The 13,890-nt window shown below is 41.8% G+C and overlaps 1 protein-coding gene across 1 annotated transcript in view; it reads right to left on the reverse strand.

Moving 5' to 3' along the window:
• The window catches only part of ttn.2 (titin, tandem duplicate 2), a 179,301-nt gene that overhangs the window by 158,707 nt on the left and 6,704 nt on the right, over nt 1-13,890 (reverse strand). The window contains 24 exon segments of the mRNA XM_039006530.1: nt 61-321; nt 426-686; nt 808-1,071; nt 1,194-1,454; nt 1,688-1,948; nt 2,034-2,297; nt 2,396-2,668; nt 2,785-3,051; nt 3,176-3,457; nt 5,749-7,439; nt 7,603-7,771; nt 7,897-8,061; nt 8,149-8,381; nt 8,500-8,744; nt 8,834-9,061; nt 9,306-9,484; nt 9,769-9,911; nt 10,016-10,240; nt 10,519-10,573; nt 10,704-10,962; nt 11,088-11,153; nt 11,501-11,932; nt 12,294-12,410; nt 12,525-12,794. Of these exon segments, the coding sequence (XP_038862458.1) occupies nt 61-321; nt 426-686; nt 808-1,071; nt 1,194-1,454; nt 1,688-1,948; nt 2,034-2,297; nt 2,396-2,668; nt 2,785-3,051; nt 3,176-3,457; nt 5,749-7,439; nt 7,603-7,771; nt 7,897-8,061; nt 8,149-8,381; nt 8,500-8,744; nt 8,834-9,061; nt 9,306-9,484; nt 9,769-9,911; nt 10,016-10,240; nt 10,519-10,573; nt 10,704-10,962; nt 11,088-11,153; nt 11,501-11,932; nt 12,294-12,410; nt 12,525-12,794 (6,871 nt within the window).

Genomic DNA, 13,890 nt, shown 5'->3' on the forward strand with positions numbered 1-13,890 from the left:
ATACATTCTGATAATAATATGATTAGGGATTACTTCATTGATAATGAAGAGTAAACTTACCATTGACGGTCAAAGTGGCGGAGACTCTGTCATTTCCACAGACAAATGTGTATTCTGCAGAATCTTCTCTGCTAGTGTTCATGATCTTGAGCTGGTGAAGTTTGCCCTGCACCACAATCCTGAACTTTTCACTCATTTCTATCTCCACTCCATCTTTTAGCCAAGTGGACGGGACATTGAAGTGTGAAACTTCACATTCAAAAGTGGCCACATGGGTCTCTGGGACTTCAATGTTCTTGATGGGTTTTGTGACACGCAGAGCTGGAAGAATCACATAAAATCTTAATTTAAGTAAAAGGTATCAACTGAGTACTCAGCAATCATGTATCCAGTACTCTAGTCTATTCATCAAACTCAATACCGACCTTCAACATATAAAGATGCGCTGCATTGCAGGTTTCCAACTACAGCTGTGTACTCTCCATGGTTGTCAGTCTTCACATTCTGGATGGTCAGCTTGTGAGCTTTTCTCTCAGACAGTATTTTGACGTTTTCACTTGGTTTAAGCTCCTTGTTATTGAACATCCATTTGATAGGGATGTCATCATGGGACAGACTCAGCTCAAAAGAGGCAGTGGCATCCAATAGTGATGTCACATCTTTAGGCTTCTTCACAATCTTGATTGCTGAAAAAGAGATTGATGAGAGTCAAAAACCTCAAAGGGTAAGTAGAAACATTTCAAGTATACATACATTTGTATACTTGATTGCATAAATCAATTTGTGACAGTTAAAATATGCACTTACTCTCAACGTTCAATCTAGCATTAGCAGATAGTTTCCCAAGTTTGAATCCATAAACTGATTCATCGCGTGTGTCGCAGTTCTTGATCTTCAAGGTGTGGACCATGCCATCAGTTGTGATTTCATATTTCTCACTTGGGTTGATCTCTACACCATTCTTAATCCATTGTGAGCCTTTCACATTCTTGTGGGTGAGCTCCAGACTGAACTCTGCCTCCTGTGTCTCAGTAACAGTTTGATTCTTCAGTGTCTTCTTGACTTTCACAGCTATGAAATCAAACATAAACATTACATTTCAGCAGTCATATAACAATCATATAATAGGCATTTATTAATGCTAACACCAGTTTAAAATAAACAACAATTTCCACTCAGGATTTAACACCCACCCTCAACTCTCAGGTTGGCTGTTGTCTTGGAGTTTGCGACCTGGTAAGTGTATTCACCGATGTCATTGGGTCTGGTTATGGCAATAACCAGACGTCTGACAGCTCCATTGTTCATATGGTTGACATTGTCACTGAAGTTCACGGGTTGTCCATCCTTAAGCCACTTGCCCTCAGCAGTTGGGTTGGCCACCTCACACTCCAGCTCAGCTGTCTGAGACTCAGCCACAGTCACGTCCTGGAGTGGTCTGTTTATGGCACCACCTGGGAACATGGAGACATGGTTAACTTTAGATAACTGGTAAAAAGGGTAGTGGATGGTGGAGACACAGCTTTAATATGGTATATGAGGACAATAAAGAACCAATAAGGAACCAATCCGATTTTACTCAGCACACACCTTCGAGTCAGGGTAGTGAAAATGTTTATCAATTCATGAAATCTACATTTTTTTCTGAAGGAGTTTATGTCAGAAATCATGGAGATGTTAAACATACCTGACACAGTAAGCTTTGCGCTGGATGTCTGTTCACCAGCAGCGAATGCGTATTCTCCCTCTTCATCCTTCATGGTATTAATGACACTCAGGCTGTAATTTTTGCCCTTGGCCTCAATCTTATGCTTTGGACTAGCTTTGAGTGGTTGTTTCTTGAAGGTCCACACAGCGGCAATGCCAGGGTGGGAAACCTCAACTTTAAATGTTATATTCTGCGTCTCTGTGCAAACTTGATCCTCCATATGCTTGGTGATGTGAATTTCTGTAAAATAACAAAATATGTTGAATAGGGTCTGTATCAATGTAGTTTGAATCAACATCTAACACAATCGGTGAAAACAACTTACTTTCAATAGTCAGTTTACAGCTAGAGTCAGCTTTGCCAACACATAGCTTGTAGGTTCCTTCATCAGAGGCAAAGGTCCTGTGGAATACCAGGCGCTGTTTGGATCCCTTCGCAAGCATCTGGATTCTCTCACTGGGCATCACAAGTTTGTCATTGTGGTACCATTTCACAGAGGTAACATCAGCAGCAGAGATTTTAGCCTCCATAACAGCCTTGGTGCCCTCAACTGCGGTAATATCAGTGAGTGGGCTCAAAATATCAATCGCTGTAAAACACAGAGACATTTTTTGTTTTTAAATACCTGATGATTCACAATAGAACTATACTAATATGAATATAGTCAGACTGATAAAAGTGACTTACTTTGAATGTTCAACTTCCCAGAGGTGGAGATATCCTGAGCTGGGACAACGAAGGAGTATGTTGCAGCATCGTCTCTGCTCACGTTTTCAACAAGCAGCTTGTGGACCTGTTTGTCGATAACGATGTGGATGCGATCTGTGGCGGAGATTGCTTGGCCATTCTTCATCCATGTTCCCTCAACGTTTTCCTGAGAGAATCGCACTTCTAATTGAGCGATGTCACCCTCGCAGATTGTCAGGTCAGTGAGGGGTTGCATCAGTGTCACAGGGCGCACTGAAGGAAAAGACATTGATATTATTGCGCAGTTCATCCCACTTTTTCAACAGTAATAGTTGTCTTGAAATGGATTGGAAGAGAACAAGCTAACACCAATAACAGTCACAACTCACGTTTCATCTTCAGCGAGGCACTGGTCTGCATATCAGCAATTTTGAATGTATATTTTCCCTGATCTTCTTTCTTGACGTCTTTGACAGTCAAGGCATGGCGTCCACGACGGGAGGAGGTAACATATTTGCTGCTGGGAGTGATTTCCTTGTCATTGAAATACCAGGTACCTTCAGCATCCTCTCGAGATAATTCAACCTCAAACTCCCCAGAGTAGGTCTCAGGCACTTCAATGTTCTCCAGCCTCTTCACAATTGACAGTGAAGCACCTGCACAATGAGACATTGCTAAGTATAACTGTTTCAGAGTTACTGTTTGTATTCCAACTTCACTATTTTCACAGTTGAAAATAATTGTCAGTGATATAGTAAAATAGTAAGAAAAACTGCCAACCTTCCACATTGAGTCTGGCAGTGGTCCTGATGTGGTCATCTTCAACAACAACACAACTGTAGTCTGCATCGTCCTTCATGTTGATGATCAGTACAGAAAGGAAATGAACCTTTCTGTCTGAGTGCATCCTGTATTTGTCTCCAGAGAAAATCTCTGAATTGTTCTTCAGCCATTTGACTTTAACGAACGGCTCATTTGTTTCACACTCAAAGGTCGCCATGGTGTCCTTCTCTTTAGCTTCCACATCCTCTAGTTGTTGAGTAAAGCTATTAACTGTAATGGCTAAAGTGAAACAAAGGAAATACACATATTTATTATGCTTTTTCAATGTGGACATACAACAGTTCTCTATAGTTCTTGATGTAAAATTGCATACAAGGCCCGGTGCTGCCAAAAACTTGATTTTCACCTGTTTTATATATGCAGTGCATTTGGAAGGTATTCTGACCCCTTTACTTTTTCGACATTTTGTTACGTTACAGCTTTATTCTAAAATATATATATTTTTAAATCCTCATCAATCTAAACACAATACTCCATAATGACAAAGTGAAAAAAGGTTTTTAGAAATGTTTGCAAATGTATTAAAAATAAAACACAGAAATAACTTATTTACATAAGTATTCAGACCCTTTGATATGAGACTCGAAATTGAACTCAGGTGCATCCTGTTTCCATTGATCATCCTTGAGATGTTTCTACAACTTCATTTACCTGTGGTAAATTCAATTGATTGGACATGATTTGGACATGACACCTGTCGATAAAAGGTCCCACAGTTGACAATGAATGTCAGAGCAAAAACCAAGACATGAGGTCGAATGAATTGTCTGTAGAGCTCCAAGACAGGATTGTGTCGAGGCACAGATCTGGGGAAGGATACCAAACATTTTTTACAGCATTGAAGGTCCCCAAGTACACGGTGGCCTCCATCATTCCTAAATGGAATAAGTGTGGAACCACCAAGACTCTTTCTAGAGCTGGCCACCCGGCCTAACTGAGCAATCGGGGGAGAAGGGCCTTGGTTTACTGCAGAGTGGCTTCCTGGTTTCTTGTGCTCTGAGTCCTTTAGGTGCCTTTTGGCAAACTCCAAGCGGTCTGTCATGTGCCTTTTTACTGTAGAGTGGCTTCCGTCTGTCCACTCTACCATAAAGGCCTGATTGGTGGAGTGCTGCAGAGATGGTTGTCCTTCTGGAAGGTTCTACCATCTCCACAGAGGAACTCTGACAGAGCTCCAGAGATCCTCTGTGGAGATGGTAGAATCTTCCAGAAGGACAACAATCTCTGCAGCACTCCACCAATCAGGCCTTTATGGTAGAGTGGACAGACGGAAGCCACTCTACAGTAAAAAGGCACATGACAGACCGCTTGGAGTTTGCCAAAAGGCACCTAAAGGACTCAGACCACAAGAAACTAGATTCCTGGGTCTCATAAAACCAAGATTGAACTCTTTGGCCTGAATGCCAAGTGTCACGTCTGGAGGAAACCTGGCACCATCCCTACGGTGAAGCATGGTGGTGGTAGCATCATGCTGTGGGGATGTTTTTCAGCGGCAGGGACTGGGAGACTAGCCAGGATCAAGGGAAAGGTGAATGGAGCAAAGTACAAAGAGATCCTTGATGAAAACCTGCTCCAGAGCTCTCAGGACCTCAGACTGCGGCGAAGGTTCACCTTCTAACAGGGCAATGACCCTAAGCACACGGCTAAGACAACGCAGGAGTGGCTTCGGGACAAGTCTTTGAATGTCCTTGAGTGGCCCAGCCATAGCCCGGACTTGAACCCAATCAAACATCTCTGGAGAGACCTGAAAATAGCTGTGCAGCGATGCTCCCCGTCCAACCTGACAGAGCTTGAGAGAATCTGCAGAGAAGAATGGGAGAAACTCCCCAAATACAGGTGTGGCAAGCTTGTAGCGTCATACCCAAGAAGACTTGAGGCTGTAATCACTGCCAAAGGTGCTTCAACAAAGTACTGAGTAAAGGGTCTGAATAGTTATGTACATGTAATATTTCCGTTTTTTTGTTTTAATACATTTGCAAAAATGTCTATAAACCTGTTTTTGCTTTGTCATTATGGGGTATTGTTTGTAGATTGATGAGGAAAACAAACAATTTAATCAATTTTAGACTAAGGCTGTAATATAACAAAATGTGGAAAGGGTCAAGGGGTCTGAATACTTTCCCGAATGCACTGTATTTCCACAATATGAGGTTGGAATAATACTGTGAAATTGTGAAAATGATAATGCCCTTTAAGTTTAAGAGCTGTTTGAAAAGACAGCCTGAAATGTCAGCCTGTTTTGGTGGGATGGCACCTGGTGACATCACCAGGCGATAAATGAGATAATAGACCAATAAGAGTTCGAAACCTCTGCAATTAACAACTTGTTTTCAGTTTTCCCCTCCCTACTCAGACACTCCAAGACTGTCTTAGCAAAGTTCTTGTTTTAATTGAAAACAAAGCACAGTAAGGTACTTAATTGTCACCCAAAAAGTATTTGATATTGAGATAAAAACGGCTGCATTAGACCTTTAACTATTTGTAGAATACAAGCATTGAAATAGATCATTTACCTTGCACCAGCAGGAATGCATGGCTTGATGTCTCTCCAGCAATGTTCATGGCTTTGACCATGATGCTAGCAGAGTCTTCTGCTGTGACATCTCTGACCACTAATTCACACACGTGGTCTTCAGGCCAGTACCAGTAAATTCGATCGGTCTTCTCCAGCAGAATTCCATTCTTGAACCACTGGCACTCAGGTTCTGGTTTGCCGACAACTCTGACTCTGAAGCGAACTTCCTCGGTCTGAGACACGGTCTGGCTAGCAATGCGTTCCAAGATCTTTGGAGCTTCCATGCTGGGAGAGAGCTGTATTCTCTCTGGTTTGATTGTGGGTATGGTGAGTTGACCCTCCTCCATCTCTTTCTTCTTCTCAGCCTCAGTCAACTCTTTCATGTGATGAAGCAGTTCTTCCTTCCTCTTCCTAAGCATATCCTCATAGGACTCATCCTTCCTTTTGGACTTTAGCTCCACAGCAGTGATGGCTTCATAATAACCTTCCTCTGTCCTGCGCTTAAATTTGCTCTTCAACTCATCTGTCTCCTCTGTGGACTTCTCATGGATGACTCTTTCAGTCTTCCTCAGTTTGACAACTTCCTTTGGCTGGGCATCAGCTGGTCTGTCAACCTTCACAACTTCAAAGCTAACTCTCCCATGTTCAGTAGTGTCATGTGCCTTTGGTTCAGGGACGCGACGGAGGATGGATCTGAAGTCTTCTCTCTGTGTGATCTCGAGCTTCACCAGATGCTCAGCTGTGCCCTCTGGGTTCTCTGCTACCACTTTGACATCTCCTGCATCGTATGACTTGATATCTATAATCTCAAGATAGTAAATGCCATCATAGCGAAGCCTCATTCTCTTGCTCTTGCGAATGAGCTGTCCATTGAGGTACCAGTTAACCTTAGGCGTGGGATAGCCAATCACTCTGCAACGGAATCTTGCAATGTCACCTTCCAGCACTCTTGCTGGTTCAGGAAGAAGGACAATTTCAGGCTTTGACTTCTCTGAATACTCATCCCCAGTGACTCCAGAAGGACCTCCCTCGTGAGCCATACGCTCCATCTCATCAATTCTGTGTATTTCCCTCCTGCCCTCAGGTAACTGTGTCTCCTCAACAAGGCTCTTCTCATCCTTCACAATTAGTGTAGCTGAGGTCTGATCAACTCCAAACTTGTTAGTGGCTCTGCAGGTGATGACACCACTATCTCTGGCATAGGCAACTTCAAAGTCAAGACTACAGTAGCCAAATTCATTAACCATGCGCAATCTGTTAGCAGCTGCCAGGGGTTTGCCATCATGCAACCACTCAACCACCATAGTGGGATCACCAATTGGGGTCAGTCTGCATTCAAAATGGACTGGGCCAAAACGCTTCAACCTGACAGAAGTCAGCTTCTTCTTGAACTGTGGTTTCTGCTGCTTGTCCTTGTCATATAGGTCATCCTCCTCCCACTGCTCTTGACCATAACGGAGATGCAAGGGTTCCAACTCTGGAGCTGCTATGTCCTTGGCCTTGTAGGTTCCTTTGGTGATAATGAGTCTCCTCTCTGGCGCAGGTTCAGCAGCATCTACCTCAATGTTGACCCTGCAGCGAGTGGTATCTCTTCCAGCTTTGTTAATGGCTGTGGCTGTGTACCAGGCACTATCAGAGCTCACCGACTGTGGGATATGGAATTTGGCTTCTCCCTTGATGCCCTCAATCCTACAACAGACATCTTCGTTAGTAAATCAGCATTAAGTACAACCATGTAAAATAAAGATAGTAACAAATATACATATCTTAAGGACTGGAGGAGTATTTGGTGCACTTGATGTATATCATAGGCATGTGCACATTGAGATAAAAGGTGGGGCAAAACACATACTTGATGTTTGGGTGCTTCTGTGGGGAGATGATGTCGCTGTTCTTCAGCCAAACAATGTCAGGCAGGGGGTTTCCGATGGCTTTGACCGCCAACTCAACCAGAGTGCCTTTCTTGACACTGACATTCTTCAGCTTCTCAATAAACTGGGGTCTGATCAAATTTTCTTTGGCTGTAAATGGAGAAACATATACAAGGACAATGCTATCAGTCAATAATGGTATATGACGTATCGATACAAAGTGACAATTCATTTGAGCTTCAAATGAGGAATGATATAGAAGACAAAGATCTTACCATCAACTGTAAGTGTCATGGACACAGAGCTTTTTCCAGCTCTGTTTTGAGCAACTACCGTCCATTCTCCAGAGTCATGGGGCATAGCTGGAACCACAATCAGTGACTGAGTTCCATCTTCCTTCACCACTATCTTGTGGGTGTAATCATTGACAACTTGTTGCCCTGAAAAGAAGAACACAAATAGAGGAATAAATGTATGATTTTCATAAAACTAGTTGAGAGAAGAGAACATGTTTTCACATCACTTACCATTGTGGAACCAGAAAGTGTCAGGCATGGGTCTACCAACTACTTTCAGGTCAAATCTGGCAGTCTGCCCTTCAGCGCACTTGAATGACTGTGGCTTCAAGACAAACACAGGCTTGTACAGTCTCTCCAGCTGACTCTCATCAGTGTCATCAAGCCTGCGACCAGGAGAGCGTGCAGGAGAGCGACTAGTAGAGCGTCCGGGAGAGCGGCTCAGAGATCTTGGGGACTGGGACCTGAGCAAATAAATACCGAATTCAGTGATACTTGGGAGGTTTTTATGATGGCTATGTTAAACAAATATAAATTAAAATCTGGTAATAACCCTGTTACATTTGGTAATAAAAATCTCACCTAATTCTCTGCATTGCCTGAGGTTCTGGCGTGTAACGCTGAGCTCCTGCAACGGCAGTGGGCTCCACATACAGTTTCCCTGAGCTCACAGAGTTGCCCTTCATGTTGCTAGCTAATGCTGTGTAAACACCCTCATCCTCTGGCAGCACCACAGGAAGACGCAGGCTGGCTCTACCATCATGAAGACTCTCCATCTGGTAACGGCCACCATGATGGATACGCTTTCCATCTTTGTACCACGCAATCTTTTGAAAGACAAGAAACGTTTGATGAATATATACTACATGTTATATTAAACTCAATGTAAAATAGAAATGCATGGTTTCTTTACTACCTTGGGCAGTGGAGTTCCTGTCATTTTGCAGTGGAAAGTAACACCCATTCCTTCTATGATCCTGTAGTTTTTAACTGGAGTGGCAAAGGCTGACTGTAAAGCCTCACGATCTGCACATGTCACCATCTCTTCCCGATCCTCAGTCACAATCTGTTGGTAGGTAATTTGCAAGATGCGGATCTCAATCTCGTGGATAATCCTCTCCTCAAAGGAAGAAATCTGGAGTTCCTGTAACAAACACATTGGAATAAAGCATGCTGTTGTCTTGTTTCATAACAGGTGGCTGTGAACAAATCAAATGTCATAACATCACAATAATTACATTTACATTTTAGTCATTTAGTAGATGTTCTTATCCAGAGCGAATTAAACAACCACATATCACAGTCAATAAAACTTTCCTCAATTAAACAGGTATCAGCTAAATAAGTTCTGCATTGTATAAGTAATGTGTTTCTTTTCATCCACATACCTGTGTTGAAACAAAGCTTTGCGTTTGTGCGTGTGCTTGCTGTGTCATGCTCCTCTGCCTATACATCTGGTCGTCGTCATATTCGCTCACAACAACGGGGGGTACATCCACCTGCACCGTTGTAATTACTTCACTCTTATATGTCATTTCATGTTTCTTCATGTATTCTTCATATTCCCCTGTAAACAAAATATACAATGTGTAAACAAAAGTTTAAACATTATGGTCTGATTTCACGGACCCAAATAAAGCCAATGATTGTCCCAAATGGCACCCTATTCCCTACATAGTGCACTACTTTCAACCAAAGGCCATAGGGCTCTGGACAAAAATAATGCACTACTGTATTTAGGGAATAAGGTGCCATTTAGGATGCATACTATTACTGGATTTAAAAGCAACGCTAACTGAGCATAGTTTGTAGTCCATGAGATTAAACAACATTTTGATTAAAGCAACTGACCTTCCTCCAGCAGTCCAGCTGAGGCAGAGGCTTCTCCAAGCGGGTTCCTGGCAAAGACGGAGTACTCTCCAGCATCATCAGCAAATGTCATGGAGATCTCCAATTTACACACTCCACTTTCCTTATTGTAGTGGACTTTATATCTAATGGGTGAATAAGTTACATTTTAAACACTACAATCAATGATCAACACAGTCTTACAAATGCAAAATAGAGATGAATTGAAAATGTATCACAAGTAGGCTACCTGTATCCTGTAGTAAGGGGCACTCCACTCTTCTTCCAGAACATGTGTGGTTTGGGGCTGCCTCCGATCTGGCACTCAAAGACAACACGTCCCCCCTCCACCAACTTCTGTACAGTTGGCTTCTTGACAAAGAAGGGAGCGATGGAATCTGCAGTATCCACTGGTGAACCTGCGGTGGCGATGGCAGTGCTCACCTCCGACATGGTCTCCTCCTTTGCTTCAGTAGTAAAACTGTTTGAAGGACATTAGAAATATACATAAATTAGGGCAAATGTAATATCAAACATGTCCAATTTTTTCATCCACATCCGCAAAACTCAATCAGGGAAGATTCAGCATGACTTGCTGGCAAATGGTTTCATAATGTTTGATAAGTATCATAGAATGATTCCGTTTTCCCTTGTCAATAAATAGCACGACTCATAACTGTACATGTCAAGAGTTTCCAAATGTGGTATAAAATAGTTAGCACTCACAGTTTCTCTTGAGTAGTAAGGTCAAATACAGTGACAGTGCCTTGTTGTGTCATCTCTTCCCGGGTCTCAATCTCCTCGGTTACTAGAAGGAAGAAATGTATACAAGTATTAGCACATTCATAAACCAATAAACCATTTGGCAGTACAGTATTACACCTCAACAGTACGTAGTTTTGTAGACAGAAATGTTCAAAACTAAACTGCCTGTTTACCTTTGACAAGCAGGTAACAGGATGTGCTGATAGTTCCAGCATTGCTAGTAGCAGTGCAAGTGAAGCGACCGCTGTCTTCTGCGAAGGCCTCACGGATGACAAGACGGGCACATTTAGTCTCATAAGTGATCTGGAAGTCAATGGAGCTTTCGATTCTGTAGTCCTCCCTGAACCACATGATGCCAGGGGCAGGGTGACCAGAGATCTGGCATTCCAGAGTCACAGACTCACCCTCAGTCACAGTCAGGTTCTTCAAGCCCTGAAAACAAAATACAATAGTTTTACTGACATGTTGACATTTAGAAAAAGATGGATGGAAAGGACGCCTGAATAGACAACAATAACTTATATGACCTGACATACATCCACAAGAAAAATACTTACAGCTACAAGAGTAGGTGGCACAACTGGCTCTTCTGCAGGGGATGGGACTGCTGCAGTCTCAACGATCTATGGAAAATGCATATAGATCACAAAAAGTGACATCCAGTACAGTTTCTGAACTTGACTTTGGGAGTAGTGAAAGATGGATAAAATGGAAGCAAGATAAGAGTGAATCCTGAAAAGACAAAGACGGGTTGTGACACAGGCTGGGAACAGATATATGAAGAAGGGAAGAAGAAAAGAGGAAGAGGATAGCAAGGTGGGCTTTCTTTGTGATGCAGATGGGTTCTGAAACAAAGATAACGTGGCGAGGCTTTGGCGTTATGGTGAAGAGAAGGTGTACTAATACCACTCAGTGAGGTGAGACTCCACACAATGTTATTTTACAGGGCACAACACTCTGGACTACAAACCTTTGTTTCCAAATCCTTATACATTCTCTCCGTTTCCCCTGTAAACGTAGCGCCTATCTGAGTCTGTAACTGAGTGTCGAAATGCGTCTTATATCTCTCGGAGAGATCCTTAAACGGAGACTGGGTTGGCGCTGGCATCACGTCCACAACCTTACGGTGGAGACTAGGAGATGGAGGCTTGACTGGCTTGATGATCTTTTGAGCAGCATGTGCAGAGGTAGAGGATAACTCTTTCTGCAGTGTGGCAATAGCAGAACCTGCTATCGAAACCTGACCAACCCAAGGAAAATAGCATTATCATCACGAATCAGAACAACCTATTATGATATTGTCTGCTTTGTTTAGAAATATTAAGGCTGTGACTCAAAAATATAATGGAATGGATGACGATGTATACGGATTAAGTGAGCATTAGTTTTTAGGAAATACTTGCTAAGCTAAATAGTTGATTTCTAAGAGTGAATTTTTATGGTATGTCCTGAGAAGCGAGGTAAAATTAAGTTATTTAGAATGGATATTTATTCAGTGTACAGTACATAATACGGCAGTGCAGACTGTGTATGTTAGGATTGGATGGTCTGTTAAGATAAAATGTGGTTAAACACATAAACTGTATATTGAGAGATGACCGTCTAATAGAGATCAAAAGAGTTTTATGTCAGGCAGGCTTAAGAAACCTATTTCTTAGTTGACCAGAGAGGCCAACAATGTATTACTTGATTATTACTTTATCAATTAAACTGAGGCATTAAAACGTGTGTACCGCTGCTTGCCTGAAATGTCCTATGCTTACCTCATAGCTATGGTCAGGTTTAGGAACAGAAACTTTTGAAACTGTGAAATGTGGAATTGGGGATGGTGCGAGGGCAGTTTCCATGTGGGCGGTAGTAGTTTCTGTACTTCTTTGTATCTAAAGTAACCAACAAAGTGTGATAGAGTAAGGAAAGATCAACTCAATGCAGAACTTCTGAGAAACCTATCAGAGAAAATGCAGCATCTTTTTATATTTAAAAAGATAGCAAACCTGGGTGACATGAATACTCTGCTCATCAGCTGTTGTTTGAATTGATGGTGGTGGTATTATTGGTATTTGCACCATTGGCACAGTTGCAGCCTCAGTTTTCACTGTGACTTGTTGCTCAGTGGTAGCCATCATCATCTGCTGTTTTAAATCAGATTGTATGGTTTCCTCTTCAGCATGACCCCCCTCAGCATGCAAAGGCTTCCGAACACGTGCTAGGTCGACAGCAGCAACCACTGTAGCCTTTGCCTCCGCTTTTTTCCCACCCTCAACCTTTGAGACAACAAGCAATCAATGTCATACATACAGCACATAGATATCATACATAGCATCCATGGCAGCAGTCACTATGACAGCAAACAGATTCACATAACGATGACAAACAGGAAAAACATCATACCCGTGGATACAAAACAAGTTTGTGTGCATTACCTGGTAATAACATGTCATCATTAATGCATGGAATCATGTTAGTTTAGTTGAATTGGTTGTGCAATAGTGAAAATGAACATGCAGTTGACTAATTGAAATACCAAATAATTTTTGCTCAATCGACTTGGGAACTCATTTTCCTCTTAAATCGTAGTGATGGAGAAAAAAGTCAATGCAGTTACATATTACATTATTATTTTTTGATTTGTAAAAAAATATATATATATATGTATATTATTTTTATTATTATTATTATTATTTTTTGCTAGGTAGCATTAGCTAGCGCTAGTCGGCTGTACCTGTGCCAAAACGTTTTCATCATATAGCTTGTTCTCCATGTTCTTTTTAAATAGTGAGCCAATATGTTTATCAGCACTTTTACTTCCATTACTGATTACTGAAAAGTCATTTTCTCATGCTTCTCGTCTCTCTGCAGCAGACATATAGAGAGCAATATGTTTGGAATATCAAATCGCAATGAAATCAAAGTGTCGAATCGCATACATTTAGAATAGTGAGAATCCATATCGTATCGGCACCTAAATATAGTGATAATATCATATAGAAAATGGGACCTGTGTAGTGATTTCAACTTAAATAGCGCTTACATACAGTATAGGTGAGGTGAGTGATTTGGGAAAGTGCTCAGAGTAGTAAACAAAACATTAAAAGCCATCTTTAAGCTACCTGCTCCTCGGTTGTCATCATACATGTAACAGTAGAGATTCCAATCTCTCTGTTCTGTACCACAGTGTCATCAGTGTGTGTCGCTATAGCTGGTTCAACAGCTATAGACTCTGGCATGATCTATATGATAAACATAGCCATGGGCAGGAGATGAATATATTGGGTCAATAAATAATGAGAATATAAATAACACATATTGACACTATGGGGGAGCTCAACAACATCCGTGGGAATGTGAATAATAAACCAC

This window comes from Salvelinus namaycush, chromosome 13, assembly GCF_016432855.1.
Source record: "Salvelinus namaycush isolate Seneca chromosome 13, SaNama_1.0, whole genome shotgun sequence".
Lineage (NCBI taxonomy): Eukaryota > Metazoa > Chordata > Actinopteri > Salmoniformes > Salmonidae > Salvelinus > Salvelinus namaycush.